Source organism: Chenopodium album, chromosome 26 (assembly GCF_948465745.1).
Source record: "Chenopodium album chromosome 26, dcCheAlbu1.1, whole genome shotgun sequence".
Classification (NCBI taxonomy): domain Eukaryota; kingdom Viridiplantae; phylum Streptophyta; class Magnoliopsida; order Caryophyllales; family Amaranthaceae; genus Chenopodium; species Chenopodium album.
In genome coordinates this window covers 34,314,714-34,329,809 of record NC_137859.1, presented here as the reverse complement: position 1 = coordinate 34,329,809, position 15,096 = coordinate 34,314,714, and the positions used below count along the sequence as shown (strand labels likewise).

At 29.0% G+C, this 15,096-nt stretch overlaps 1 protein-coding gene across 1 annotated transcript; it reads left to right on the top strand.

The window, feature by feature from the left end:
* The first annotated feature begins 11,400 nt into the window (after positions 1 to 11,400).
* Positions 11,401 to 12,486, top strand: LOC145617091 (putative F-box protein At2g36090). The gene has a single exon (XM_081671783.1). The coding sequence runs from the start codon at positions 11,422 to 11,424 to the stop codon at positions 12,484 to 12,486; it is 1,065 nt and encodes a 354-aa protein (XP_081527909.1). The 5' UTR covers positions 11,401 to 11,421.
* Positions 12,487 to 15,096: the final 2,610 nt, after the last annotated feature.

The window sequence follows — 15,096 nt, the reverse complement described above, 5'->3', positions numbered from 1 at the left end:
CTTGGTGGTTGATATTATTCAAAAGGTAGTACTTTTTCCTTAGGAGGTCAAGGGCTATCTATGATGTAATTACATTGATTTATTTAATTTCATGAGAGTGAGGGATAGCTCAAGTGGTTAGAGCTCCCTCCCGATTCTAAAAAAAAATTGGGATCGATTCTCATCACTTGCCATTGTGGCTCTATAACCACCAAAAAAAAATCATTTTAATTTGATGGAGAGAATTGATCAATTACATAGTTTCTATCCAATACCAAACACAATTATGTAGTTCATACCAACCTTCAAGAATTGTCCTAGTATGTGCTATACATGCAAAAATTAATGCTTGTTCATTATGATCACAAATATCTCATTGATTGGCTGCTTATTAACATTAGCTCAAGTCTCGCCTTGTGCAAGAGGAAAACTATTGGTAAATTACCAAAGCTCAAACTAAACAATTTATCTAGTTCTTATTTCCCACCACAACTTCCAATTCTAGTTTCAAGACTAGGGAGAAGACCTTTGAAAATCCACCATTGCTTCTCATGTCCACATTCTTTTTTTTTTTCTTTTTTTCTTTTTTATTTTTATTTTTTTTTTTTTTTTTGATTGAAAGGTCATGTCCACATTCATTCATGCATATTAGTTAATCTAATTGCACTCGTCAAGATTGAAATTTAAACAATAATTAAGAATGAGTTTACTATGTCTTCAACTATGTTTATCCTACTTATGAAAAAATAGGGTAAACAATTAAGCCATCACTTGTTTAAATGTATTATTTAAATTATATACTCCTGAATCACCATTATATACTAAATATGTTAAAATGCATTTCTTAGCTCTATCAAAAATTTTAGTTGTCATTCTGCACGCAAAACAAACAAACATTAGAGCGTAAATTTCAATTGTTACATTGATTGTTTTGGAGGTTATTGTATTATTTTAATTAAATTAAACATAATGTTTAGTAATTTTTTTTTTTATAAAACATAATCTCTCTCTCTCTCTCTCACACACACACACACATATATATATAAAGGGGAGTTTTTTTTCCGAGTTTTTAGAGAGCCACATAGCTACTAATTTTCTTAGTGCGCCATGTAGTATATTAAATTTTAGTAGTAGCCAATTAAATAAGAGATTAGTAAATCTTTTATAATTAAATAATTCAAATGTCACGTAAGCAAAAATGGCTAATGAGATATTTAAATTTAAATTAAATAAATATAAAATATTATCTTTTGATATTAGGAATTTTATCTAAATATATAACCAATTTTAGCACGTACATAAACTAAAAATATATATATTTTAAAAAATTCAAATAAACCGTACATTGCACGGGCTTCATCTAGTGTTTAGAATTTCTTTGTTATAAAATTAGCTATAAATAACGCAATCTCTTACAAAATTGTAATATGTAACCATCAGGCTTTAAGGAAATTAATAAAAGCTTAAAATCCTATGGATTTAGTTTGTTTAAAATTAAGCATTAGAATATTTCATGAAAGCTGGATTATTTGAATTGGTTTCTTCTATTGACTTGGCTATCATAGTATGCATTGCTAACCACATAATATCACCGTCCCTCTATATATAAAATTAATTAATTATGAATCATCAATCAAATACATACTACTAAGGGTGCACTTCAGCTTAATTTCAGTTCAGTTCAGCTCTAATCAATTCACCTTCAATCACTTCAGCTCCTAATTTCCTTCTCTTATAAAATATTCATTTAAGCTCTATTCAGTTCAGTTCGGTTCAGCTCCAATCAATTCAGTTCAGCTCAGCTCCAATAAGCTCAGTTCAGCTCAGCTCCAATAAGCTCAGTTCAGCTCAATTCAGTAAGATAGTAAATGTGAACAGTCCCTAAAAGCGAATCTAAGGAGACACTTGACAATGTATTATTAAACAATTACCCGCAAAAATTTCTTTCTAAAATAAATCATCGTTATATTAAAATAACTAGTTCTTTGCCCGGGCAACGCTTGGTTATACACAAGAAAAAAAAAATTTATAAATTACTATAAGTTTGTACAAAGTATCTTTTATGTTATTAAATTATTATAGATTAGATACGATAATGTAGAGTGTTTATCGCTAATTTTAGTTTGTTGACCTCTTATGAATATAAAATTAAATTAAAATCCTTTTTTTTTTTACATTGTATATATCAACAATTAAAGATTCAAGGGAATATAGCAATTTTGTTATTATTGTTCTGTTTTTAGGTTGCATATTCTTTTTTTTCCTTTCTTTTGAACAATTTTCTTTCTTTTTTTTTTCTTATTATCAGCTATCTTATTGATTTTTAAGAAGAAAATAGAAAAAAAAAAACAGTTTTTGGCGGGAAAAATTAATTATTCAGAACGCGACATGTGTACTTTGGGGATAAGGTTTGGAATTACTTTAGTATAGAATATAGATAGATAGAAGTTTGCATCTAGAATAATACTTTTATTTTATATAAAAATCTAAAGTAAACTTCTCAAATTCCAACTTGCACATTACAACCGTAACATATTTAAATATTTTTTCTCACATGTTTTTATCGTGTAAATATATTTCACGCGTTTTAATACTGAGTGAATCAATTCTTTATTTCGTTATTTTTAATATAATTATATTGTTTTATAATTATTTAACATCCGTGCATTGCACGGGGTTTAACCTAGTTGAAATATATATATACAAATATACTTATATACAATACTAGGTTAATACTCATGAGATGCCCAATTTTAAAGAATTATGAATATTTTTATACTAGATACGTACGCTATACTAAAATGTTATACACGCGCTAGGTTGTCAAAAAAAAAAATGTTATGTACGCTGAGACAAATATTAGTATATTACTCTTAGTGGAAATTGTAAAAGGGCAAAATTCAATATAAATGAGGGCTAATAGAAAAAAATAATTACTCCCTTTATCTTATGTTGATCTTCTCACTTTGATCAATTATATCTCACAAAATGATTTTAAGTAAGAAGATAGACCAAATTTATATTACATACAAATTAAAGTAGCGTAGTAGTTAAAAATTCAAATAAACTTACAATAAACATACATAGAAAAGTGTAGAATAATGGATCATAGGTGTATTTTTAAATTAAAGATTAAACTCTTTAATTTAAATCTTTTAAATAAGAATAATAGAGAAGTTGTCATAATAATAATAATAATAATAATAATAATAATAATAATAATAATAATAATAATTTCCTAAAAAAAATAATAATAATTATGTCGTCAACGCCTTTTATATTTTGGTATATTTTTAATAATTACAGTTAAAGTTGGTTTATTTGAATTCTATTTGTTGTGGTTTAAATCCTCTCATTGATTGTTTATGAATCTTCAATCCTCCTTTTTACATGAGAGATCTATACATATTTCTTGTCGGTTTTATAAAATTTCAACATGTTGTGCTCTAATGAGCCTATAAGTTTTCACAGGGTTGAGCATTAGCCAACATTCAAAATTAGTCTAATGACATATAAGTCCAACAAATGTTATCCTAATTAATATCAATTAATAACAAACGGGGGAGCCCCAGTTTCTCTTCTTGAGAAACATTTAGTGTTTCTCAAAATGGCAAGAATTGTAAATAAAAGCAATTTTAATAATATTTTACTATTTTTTGGTTGTTGATTCACTCATGTCCCTCATTCCCTTCTCTCTCCTGCTTCCTTCTTTTGAACTTATCAACGTAACAATGGTGGGATTGTTACCCAGATTAGACAGCAACCCACCACCACAGCATAGACCAACCCCAACACACCATCTCGACAGCCATTTCCTACAGTTTCTTCCAGCGGCTTCGCCGCCAAGTTCTGCGAAAACCCTAAGAAAAGTGGAGAAAGAAAGGACATTTTTAACCCTAAAGGGTAAGTGTTTTTTTAACCTCAAAAGCTGCTTCAATGGTGGAGAGAAAGGTGCTTCAATGGAGGAGAGAAGTTGCTTCAATGGTACAATCTAAAATGTCAGTCATTGCGAAAAAGGAGAAATTTTTTGTAGAGAATTACATTTTTATCCCTGATTTACTAGCTAAAAAGACAAGTTTATCCCTATGAAAAACACTCCTTGTTTCTCAACAAGAGAAACTTGGAATTACCCATAACAATATGAAAATTTTACAAATAATAAGAGTAATTAATAATCATTTTCCTCTATTTTTTTCAATGTGAGACAACACCTCGTGTCAAAATCCAATTAAATTTTCTTACATACTCAAAAAAAGCACTTTAGAAGAATAACAAGATCCTAATCAACATCAACAAAAATATTAACATCAACAAGTAACAACAAATTATAAACATCACATCCAAACACCGTCATCATTCACCATGCCAAGTCCTTTTCAGACAGATTAAAAATCACGTCACATTGCTTGGTATTACTATAATCATGCATTATACTATATAGTACTAACTATTGACTAACATATGTAAAATATCTTATCTATGTTGAAAATTATGTAACTAATCGTTTAATTAGAGCGTAATTTAGAACCAAGTTGTTTCTAGCTACTTGCTAGCTAGTGTATGATCCACTGGTTAACTCCCTTTTTCAACATAAATGACTTAATTGTTTACCTAAATGTTAGAAAATAGTTATAATATATATAACACTATATAATTGGCTAGCTAATTGCCATAGATTAGGTTTAATTACGTTAATGCAAAGCTAGGGGTCGGCTAAGGCCGTTACCATTTATGTCATCTTTAATTTTTTTAAAGCGTAATCAAGCTTTATACAAAATTACAAACAAACAAAATATAGCAAATGGCTGGGAAAAAGTGTACATAAAGACATAAAGAATTTTATTGTCGAATGTTCTTCAATATCTTGAGGTTTAATTTGTAATTGGTCCGAGGCAAGGACTAGCGGCTATTGTGAGTTCATCTCATACTTGGGAGTAATCATTAGTATATATCAATTATTAAAAGGCATTTCAAACAAAGTATACGTGACATGTGAAGCTCTTCTCTATACGTTTTCCATTGCATGCATGTCAAATGTTCACAATTTATAATACTGTACTAATTAAAAAATCATAAAAATAAGTGTCTTACCATCAAGCTACATAATACTTTATGTTATTTTTTAAATGTAAAATATTAATATGTAGTGAATGATAATATGAATAGCAAAATTTAATTACAAAAAACTTGAGTCATAAAAAAACGTATTTAATGCAATCCCATTTACTGACCTGGGACATTATCCGTGCCCAATGCAAATACTAGTTATTTTATGATATCTCGTACTCAATCTCTTAATATAATTTAAATCACTTAATGTAAGTGTTAGATTTCGGGAAAACTCCTCAAGTTGGAGTGTGTACCATTAATCAATATATATAGAGTTTACAATACTAGTCCTAATCACGTTAGGAAACCTAGTACAATAATGATACAAAATATACATAAAATCTATCATAATCTGCGACAAATACTATCATAAATATAATATCTAACACACCCCCGCAGTTGTAGCGGGAGGAGGTCGTACGCTAAGACTGGATCTAAAATCTAGAAATAATTCTCGTGGTAGGCCTTTTGTAAAAATGTCCGCAAATTAATATCTAGAAGGAACATGCAGAACCCGAATTTGCCCCAAAGCAACCTTTTCTTGAACAAAGTGAATATCCATCTCCACATGTTTGGTGCGTTGGTGTTGTACCGGGTTGCCAGAAAAGTAGATAGCACTGACATTATCACAATAAACAATAGTAGCCTGCCGTAGAGGACAATGTAACTCGAGTAAAAGATTACAAAGCCAATACGTCTCAGAGACAACATTTACGACGCCTCGATATTCTGCTTCTGCACTCGACTCATATATATAATATCTATCGGTAAGCATATTGATTACAACAATGGAGTTATTGAGCTTGAAATTCTAATTAACTTATCATTATTGTAGTTTTGATTAGGTTAAAAGTCAATGTATTATGTGTTTTTGTCTATACTCTATATAGGCTCCTTGTTCAGCTCTTTGATAACAAATTAAACATTGTATATGTTTAGTATTTTAACATGTTAAGATTATTGTTACATAGCATTTGATGAGAAAAAGTGAACTGTTATTTAAGAAAAATACTACAAGAGGGGGGGTTCTTGAATTGTAGTATGGGAGGAATTAACTAATTTTTGCAGAATTAAGAAAACTAAGTTAAAGGAACTCAAAGTCACACAAAGAGATTTTCAAAGTAACAAAAAAAAGTGTGAAAATGTATATATTCTCAAATTTATCATGTTTGTTCAATGGAAGAGAAAATAATGAAAAAATTGTGTAAGGAAATTCTTTTACTCCATAATATGTAGTTGTAGTTTGTCATTTATTAGTCTTTTCATAGTTTTCCCTTCAAATAATGGAAAATCTGTGGAAATTGAGGAAATATAAATCACTCCTAATAATTTAAAATGTTTTCCCCACTAACTAACTTATACGAAGTACATATCAACTGAAAACTAAGTATAACAATTTACATATTTTACTGATTAAAAATTTAAAATATACACAAATAAGTTAAGTTCGTCTTCTCTAAGAGTCAAGACTGCGACCTATAATAATACTACCATTACTTTTCAATAGTCTTGTTCATTTAACAAACGATAATTTTTGCTTCAAAAAAAAAAAAAAAAAAACAAACGATAATTTATAACTTTTACGATTTAATTGAACTGGTACTATTCTATTACTATGTATTTCATAGTTTTACTTTTTTTTACTACTACTGTATATGTATATCCGCATTAATCAAATTTGCAAACACAGTGAGAATGTAATCCTTTATTACGTTTTTTTTTTTTTTTTTTTTTTTTTATTCTAACTTATGTGATTTGTGCCTTTAATAATTTGACTAAATGATGATTGGATTGAGAATCCAAGTCAACATAAAGCTCTTTTGTTTTGGATTTATCTAAGCTAATTAACATTTCATTTGTAAGACAAGTAAAATCTCACATGGTTTAATGTGCACCTATAAAATTTTTAGAAGTACGACTCGTATTAAAGAAACTCTATAAACTGAGTGCACTAACGTAGCACCAAGAGAAGGAATAAGACAAGTAGACAACTTTTAAAAATTGGTAAGGTTTGACGATATGGATTTCTATTTAAAATTACATGGTCTTTTCGAAGTTAATAATAGTTGTTATGTTGATAGAGAAAGGTACTATTCAAACAAAAAAAGAGTAAGAGAAAAAGTATATTATGAGTCCATACTCATTATGATGAGACGGATATAAGTTTTTTGAACATTTTGATTTTTTGAAATTTAAATATGAAGTATAAGTTTTTGGACATTGTATATAAGTTTTTGAAATTAAAATAACTTCTTATGGAGATATCAATTTTGAAAACATATTTAATGTATGGATGGGTGAAAACAGACTCATCCAATACTATGAATGTAGATAATGTTATTAGAACCAATGATGAAACCATATACTACGACGTAAAAGTAATATACAGCACACAATATATTCTAAAGATGAACGCTACGATAACCCGAAGGCAGATTTTTTTCAATTATTTTGGTAATTAATGAGCTATTCTTATTAACAAAAATAAAATCTAACCAAATATTAGAGTTTGGTTTGTTATATTTGTTAATATTATATTTATGTTAAGTTTATCTTGTTAGGAGTTTTAGGCAAGTTATGGATTGTGTATATATATTAGTAAATTAAAGTTTGTGAATAATGCATGCATGATAACTTTCAAACAAGAACAATGTATGTGAAATGGAGTGAGTACTATTGTAAACATATACCCTAATAAAGTAATAAGTGAGCATGTTCTTCCTTAAATAAAAAGTTGACTTTGTCAAGTGATAGGATTATTCATGGTTTGCAATATAATACTCCAGGCCTTACTCGAGTAACATATGCGCAAATGGAGCTCGTGCACCACGAGGTTACATATCTATCGTTCTGTCCATTTTCTTCATATGACAACATTATAGGAAGTATATTATTAAGATTAAAACAAAATATCTTTGGCGTATCATAATTACATTATACAAATATACAAAAAAGATTATGAGATAACATGTGGAAGATTCAGAGGAAGGTCTAAAGAATCTGAAGGAAAAAAAAAAAAAAAAAATCAAATTTAATGCTCCTATTTGTTATTTTAATGTTTTAAAGCCTTCCAATCATGTTTGCTGGCAGAGTTTAGTAAACAATTAGAGATTTTGAAAGAGATTCTTGGTGATGTAACATAATAAACATTGATTTTCAACTAGTATTTAGCTTGTACAATGCACGAGTTGAACTTTTTGATGAGATGTTTTTTAGTGAAAGGTTGATTAAAGAATTATTGCATAAAAGTTAGTTTTCGTATGGATTTTGAAAGAAAAAACTAATTGTTTGGGAAGATATTTAAGAAGAATTTTTATTTGAAAATAAACAAAAGATTAGAATGAAAAGACATAGTAGTATATTAGAATAAAATTTAAAAAAAAAATAAAAAAACAAAAATGACACGTGACACTCAAATTTCCTTTAAGTTTTTCTATTATTAAATATTAGTATAGATTTCAGTGGTTTATAATTCGCAATAAGCTAAATCATACTTTATACACGTAAGAAATTTATATGATAAAAAAGTAATAAATATTTAAATATTTTCATATACTTTGTTTGAATGCGTGCATACATTAACAAGTGTGTCTATAAATACTTGTTAGAAAGACCAGTTAATTTTATATTTTTCATTTTCGTTTTAAGGGAATAATAATCTTGATCATAATCACTAATCATCAAATGAAAAAAAGAAATTGCATCCACTAAGACATTAATTAATGCAAAAGGGAAAAAAAAAATAGCCATAAAAGACGAAAAATGCTGTTTTTTTTCTTCAAAATATGTCTTTTTCATTAAATAAAAAACCTAAATACACATTTTTATCTGGGATGTCTACTTTTGATTGGAAAATTACACACATTTTTTAAGTATGCAGGGTGACATAAATGAGCTTGGTTCACACTAATATTGTGGACCACTAATATTAGAGAAACAATGGTTGTTTTATTAATAAAAAAAAAGGTCACTATAATAAAAATAAGGTTATTATGTTGAAATAAAAGTCATTTTGGTAATATATAGTCTATAAGAGGTTAATATTTTTAATAAAATATTTTATATACTGGTCAATATGAATAATAAAGGTCACTATGTTAAAATTAGGGTCACTACGTCGTATTCAAGTTCACAATAATATTAAACGTTATACAAGTTTTAATAAAGGTTACTATGTTAAAAATAAGGGTCATTATGTGCAATATAATGTCAGTTGCGTGCGCATAAATCTCGGGTCCACAATAATATTATAGTGGACTTATATTATTGTGAACCAGGTCCACGCAAGCCTTTATGGGCATGGTCAACCATAGAGTTGTGATACATCGAGCGAGCAGAGTACTTCGTATTACTCATATATGGATGGTATTAATACTCATTTGAAACCTACATCATACTTTCTTTGATTTATATTAGATGATAAATTTCATTTAGGCACGTTTGCCAATACATACTTTCGAACGCAAATCTCATTGATTACACAATAAAAATCATAAAATTTGACATGAGTATTTAAAAAATAGATGGTGAAATGAATCTAACAAAGACTTTCATGACTATATTTTTTTTCTCAACATGAAATCACAAAATGAAGTCAAAGCATGTTATGTGAATAATGTACTTGTCAAACTATGGCCCTGTTCTTTTGAGCTTCTGGGCAGAGCAGGGGTCAGCAGAACAGAGCAGATTAAATTTCAGCAGAGCAGAGCATAGCAGATTTCAGAATAGCAGAGCCGATCAGAGCAGAGCAGATTTCAACATTATTATTAATAATATTATTAATGTTATTATTATTATTAATGTTGTTGTTGTTGTTGTTGTTATTATTATCATTATTGTTGTTGTTGTTGTTATTATTATTATTATTGTTATTATTATTATTATTTATTTGAAAGAATTGTTATAATTATTAGAAATTATTAATTAATAATATTATTAAATATTAATCCTTAATAGTTTGAATTATTAAATATTATTATTGATAATTATTTTTATTAATTATTATTATGATTAATAAATATTAATTATTATTAATATTAATAATTATTAAAATTATTTTTAGTATTAATAATTATTACTCCCTCCGTCCCCTGAAAGAACGACCCATTTGACTTAATTTTAGTCCCAAAAAGAATGACCCATTTGCATTAAAACACCTACCAATTTGCAACAATATTTGTGCAAAATTAGCTTTCCCATATAAAAATTTGATTTTCCATGTAATTTTATTACTTTCCCTCTCTATTTTTTTACTAACCCCATGTAAATTTATCTTTCCAACATACTTTTACTTCTCTTTATTTAACTTTCTTAATACCCGCGTAATCAACCCAAATGAGTCGTTTTTTTGGGGATGGAGGGAGTATAATTATTCAAAATAATAAATTATTATCATCAATACAATATTAATTATTATTATTAAATATTAATTATTATTGTTGTTATTATAAATTATTAATTGAAAATAGATTATTATCATCAAAATAATTATTATTCAAAATGGGTCGTTCTTTTGGGGATGGAGGGAGTATAATTATTCAAAATAATAAATTATTATCATCAATACAATATTAATTATTATTATTATTGAATATAAATTATTATTGTTGTTATTATTAATTATTAATTGAAAATAGAGTAGAGCAGAGCAGAGCAGATTTCTTTTAAGCAGAGCAGAGCAGAGCAGCTCTAAAGAACGGGGTCTATGTCATCTAATTTGAAACAGATCGGATAAAATTTTAAAAATTACGGACTTGGTACTACAAAGGAATATTTTGAGATTTGTTCATTAAATCTTGAGCATTTAATAGAGATCAACCTTCCAAATCCACAAAATCATTTACAAATCACCACTAGGATTTTAGTATGTCATGATTCCTCATCGAACTCCTAATGTTCTGAAATTGTCCAACATGATAATACATTATCTAATACATGCATACTGCGTACATTAACATATTTGCTGTACAACTTGCTTGTATGGTTGTATTACTATATTAAATAAATTACATTATTTAATAATTTAGTCGTTATATACATTAATAAACACATTATGCATTCATTAAAAATTCAATTACACCGAATCACCGAGTAATTAGTCTCAATATCCCACATTAGTCAAACAATGTGATATCATCTTATAAAATAATTAAAAAAAACCATATTATATTTATTATTACATCTAATTAAAATAATTAATTAAGCAAACAAACAAACTAAAATGATCTCTTTCACTCCTTAAATACTTCACCTATAAAAACCTCTCAATTCACAAATATTTCCTTTCAACCCATTTTCTATCCTCCTTAGCAAACTCACACTTCTTATAACACCATGTCTCCACCACCCGTCGTCGTCGCCGCCGCCGTCTCTACCACAAGCAATGTAGATACACCGGAATATTCTTCTCCATTCTCTCTCCTACCGGCTGACGTAATCCGGTCCCACATTCTCCCTAGCTTAGACGGGTGTACCTTAGCTGCGGTAGGATGCGCTACACCAGAACTCCGCTCTCTTTCCTCAGATGAACAACTTTGGTCTCATATTTGTCATTCTACGTGGCCGTCTACTACTACTCCACGTCTACGCCACCTCATCTCCTCCTTTCCAGGTGGCGGTTCTAGAAGCTTCTTCTCCCACTCCTTCCCGCTTTTTCCATCCACTCTCTCTGCTAATCCTCACCCTCCATTATCATCGTCTAAGCTTCCGGAGCAGTTAATCTCAGCCGTTGATGTTTTTTACCGTGGAAATTGCATTCTTTCTAAGGTTCAGGAGACGGAAACCGTGACCGGGTGGTTCCGGTGCTCGCCCTTGAGAGTTGACCTGGTGGGACCTAAGGAGTCTGTTCCTACGCCTATAAGAAGGCCGAGTCATGATGACACGTGTCGGGATCTTTATGCTGACCTGGAGCTGAGTTGGATCGTGGTGGACCCCACGTCGAAAAGGGCGGTTAATTTGTCGAGTTTTCGGCCCGTGTCGGTGGAGCGGCACTGGCTGAGCGGGGAGGTGCACGTGAGGTACGCCACCGTGGTGGGAGGTCAAGTTATGTGTAGTGTGGAGGTCACGTGCGTGGGAGGTGGTCCTGGTGGCCTCGTGTTACACGTGACTGAGGCTTGTCTAAAAATGGAAGGGATTGATGGGGCCCATTTGAATGGGAAGGATAGTTTGGTAATTTTGCAAAGGGTGTTGGAGGGTAAAAGGGGAAATTTGTATGGTAAAGGAGGTATGAAGGGGAGAGTAGATGAAGGTAGGAAGAGATACTTGGAGTTTTTGGAAAGAAAGAGACAAAGGAGAGAGAACATGATAAGAAGAGAAGGTAGATTAGATAGCATGTGTGTAGGAATTAGTGTGTGTTTACTTGTTAGTTTTCTTTACATGGTTTGTTTTTCTTCAAGATAATTAGTGTTAGCCTCGATCAAACTAGCTCATTAAACACGAGGTGCATTATGCCTATATCATTTTTCTCGCTATACTGTAATTTCCTATATTAGCTACTATGCAAAAAAAGATATCATAAAAGTTAATCTCATAATATCACAAAGAATTGTGATCGTTGAAAACCAACTAGATTGATAGTGTGTTTTGTTTTTGTACATGTTTTATCACCCTTTTTTTAAGGTCTATTTGAAGACCTTGGGTGGCTATGTAATGACATACGATGAAAAATGAGATTATACATACAAATGAAAAATAAAGAATTAGTTAATGACGTTTTTAGCAAGGAATTGCATTAGATTGCTTGAATTTTGTTTTATTCCTCCCTTCGAAATATATATATTTTTAATACGTGTACTTTGATCTTATAAAGTAGGAATAGGGCAAAAAAACAAAACAATATCAATTATAAATGTATATCTTAATAGATTGATCATGACATGTAAACATCTAATAGTCTACTAATCATGGAACAAACTAATCACAAATAATTCATGGCGCTAGGCTTCAAAAGACAAGGTCAATCTCACAATCTGTCATTTATCGATAACATTATATAGAAGTCCAAAATATTTTGTTACTTTTGCTAACATCATTCAATTAATTAATGAGATGATAGTACAACGTAGCAATTTTTAATTTTATGACGAAGCATTTTAACCAACAAAATTGGCATCTTATTCCAAAACCAACTACGTTAACCAAATATATGATTAGATCATGACATGCATCAGAAAAGTCTAAAAAATTGCCGCCAAATCAAAGAGGTAGTTATCAGTATATTTCAGATTTGCATCTTCCCAATTAAAAATATACCAGTATGATTTTGTTTATTACACCGTATTCAAACATTGTTTATTTGTCCGGTTCTCACTTTAAGGCACCACATATAATCGCAATATTTCCAAAAAGATAGGGCACGCCCTTTAAGGTGTTTCAATCAAAATTATGATCTTGAAGTCAGCTCATTCTATGCTTCTATTTCTGCTCCAATAATATTCATTTGCAATATTTATCTATACTATGTACTCCCTCCGCCCTAAATTACATTCCTCTTTGGTAATTTACACGGGAATTAAGGAGGAAGGAGTAAAACAAATAACAATGTTTAGATAATGCTATGGAAAGTACAAAGATAGAATAGTTACTAGGTTAGTTCCCTTGCAATGCACGATATTTTTCAATAATTATTATTAATTTATCATTATAATTAACTTTTTATAAATAAAAAAATTAAATAAAGACATTGTTGTCAAATTTTGATAAAAAAATACGGAATTCAAAAGATTATGTATTATAATCAAAGATACGGTAAAATAATTAATACTCCCTCCGTCCCCTTTTGATAGTCCCTTATGGACAAATTTTAGTCCCAAAATGTTCACCCCATTTGCTTTTTCCAACAACCATTAATATTATTTTTTTAGCAAAATTCCCTCCAATTGCAACAATACTTGTGCAAATTTAAATTTCCCGTGTAAAATTTGTTTTCCAATGTACTTTTATTACTTTCTTTCTCTACTTTTTTGCATACTCAATGTTAATTTACTTTTTCAATGTACTTTAACTACTCTTATTTGTGTTTATCAATTCCCGTGAAAAGTGCCCATAAGGGACTATCAAAAGGAGACGGAGGGAGTAGGAAAATTAATACAATAAAATAATTTAACAAATAAAATAGATCTTCATTAGTTTTTTGATGTCTATTTAATATTATATTCTAACTTTTGTATTAAGGATGTGATGTTACACAAATTATTTTAATAAGAGAATGGAATAAAGTGAGATTTATAATGAAATAGTGATATGTATCATTTTGTAAATGAACTAATTAAGCACCTCCATTTTTTTGAAACAAAAAAAAATTTTACCTCTATATTAGTATATGTATAAATTGATAGATTATAGATAATTGACTAATTATAACTATTGTAAATGTAGATTATCGAGAGATAATAGAAATACGGAGTATATGTTGTTAATTTCTATAAGCATTGATTTGTTATATACCTTCTTGTAGTAAAATGATGGATTTTAATCCATAATTATAGATGTTTTATCAAGGAAAAAATGAATAGTTGAATATATTGTAAATTATTATGTTAAAAATAATTTTTTAATAGCTGTAAATATTTGTATTAAAATATGTCAAATCTTTTTTGTTTTAAGTAAATATATTGTATAAGATTAGGGGATTATTTTAATTACTATAAATATTTGTGTGAAATATATGTCAGATATTTTAAATTTAAATAATTATATCGTATAAGATTAGGAATTATTTTTGTATAATATTTATTTCCTTAATAGAAATTCATCAAAAAAAAAGGAAAAAAAAAAAACTAAGGACACACCAGGAAATGACATGTGTCATTGCTGGTGTGTCTTTTAGTATATAGTTATTGATTACTCATGACATGTCATCAATCCTTTGCCAAAAAAAAAGGACCAACCACATGCTCCTAATTGAAAATTTTTAACCAATCATATTCATTGTAATTTGGCACAAGGATTATGAGTGAGATTAGGTAAGAATGAGTGAGAAAGCATTAAATATAAAACAGAAAAAGAGAG

Coding starts and splice junctions, on each gene's coding strand:
- LOC145617091 (XM_081671783.1), top strand. CDS start 11,422: ATGTCTCCACCACCCGTCGTCGTCGCCGCCGCCGTCTCTACCACAAGC.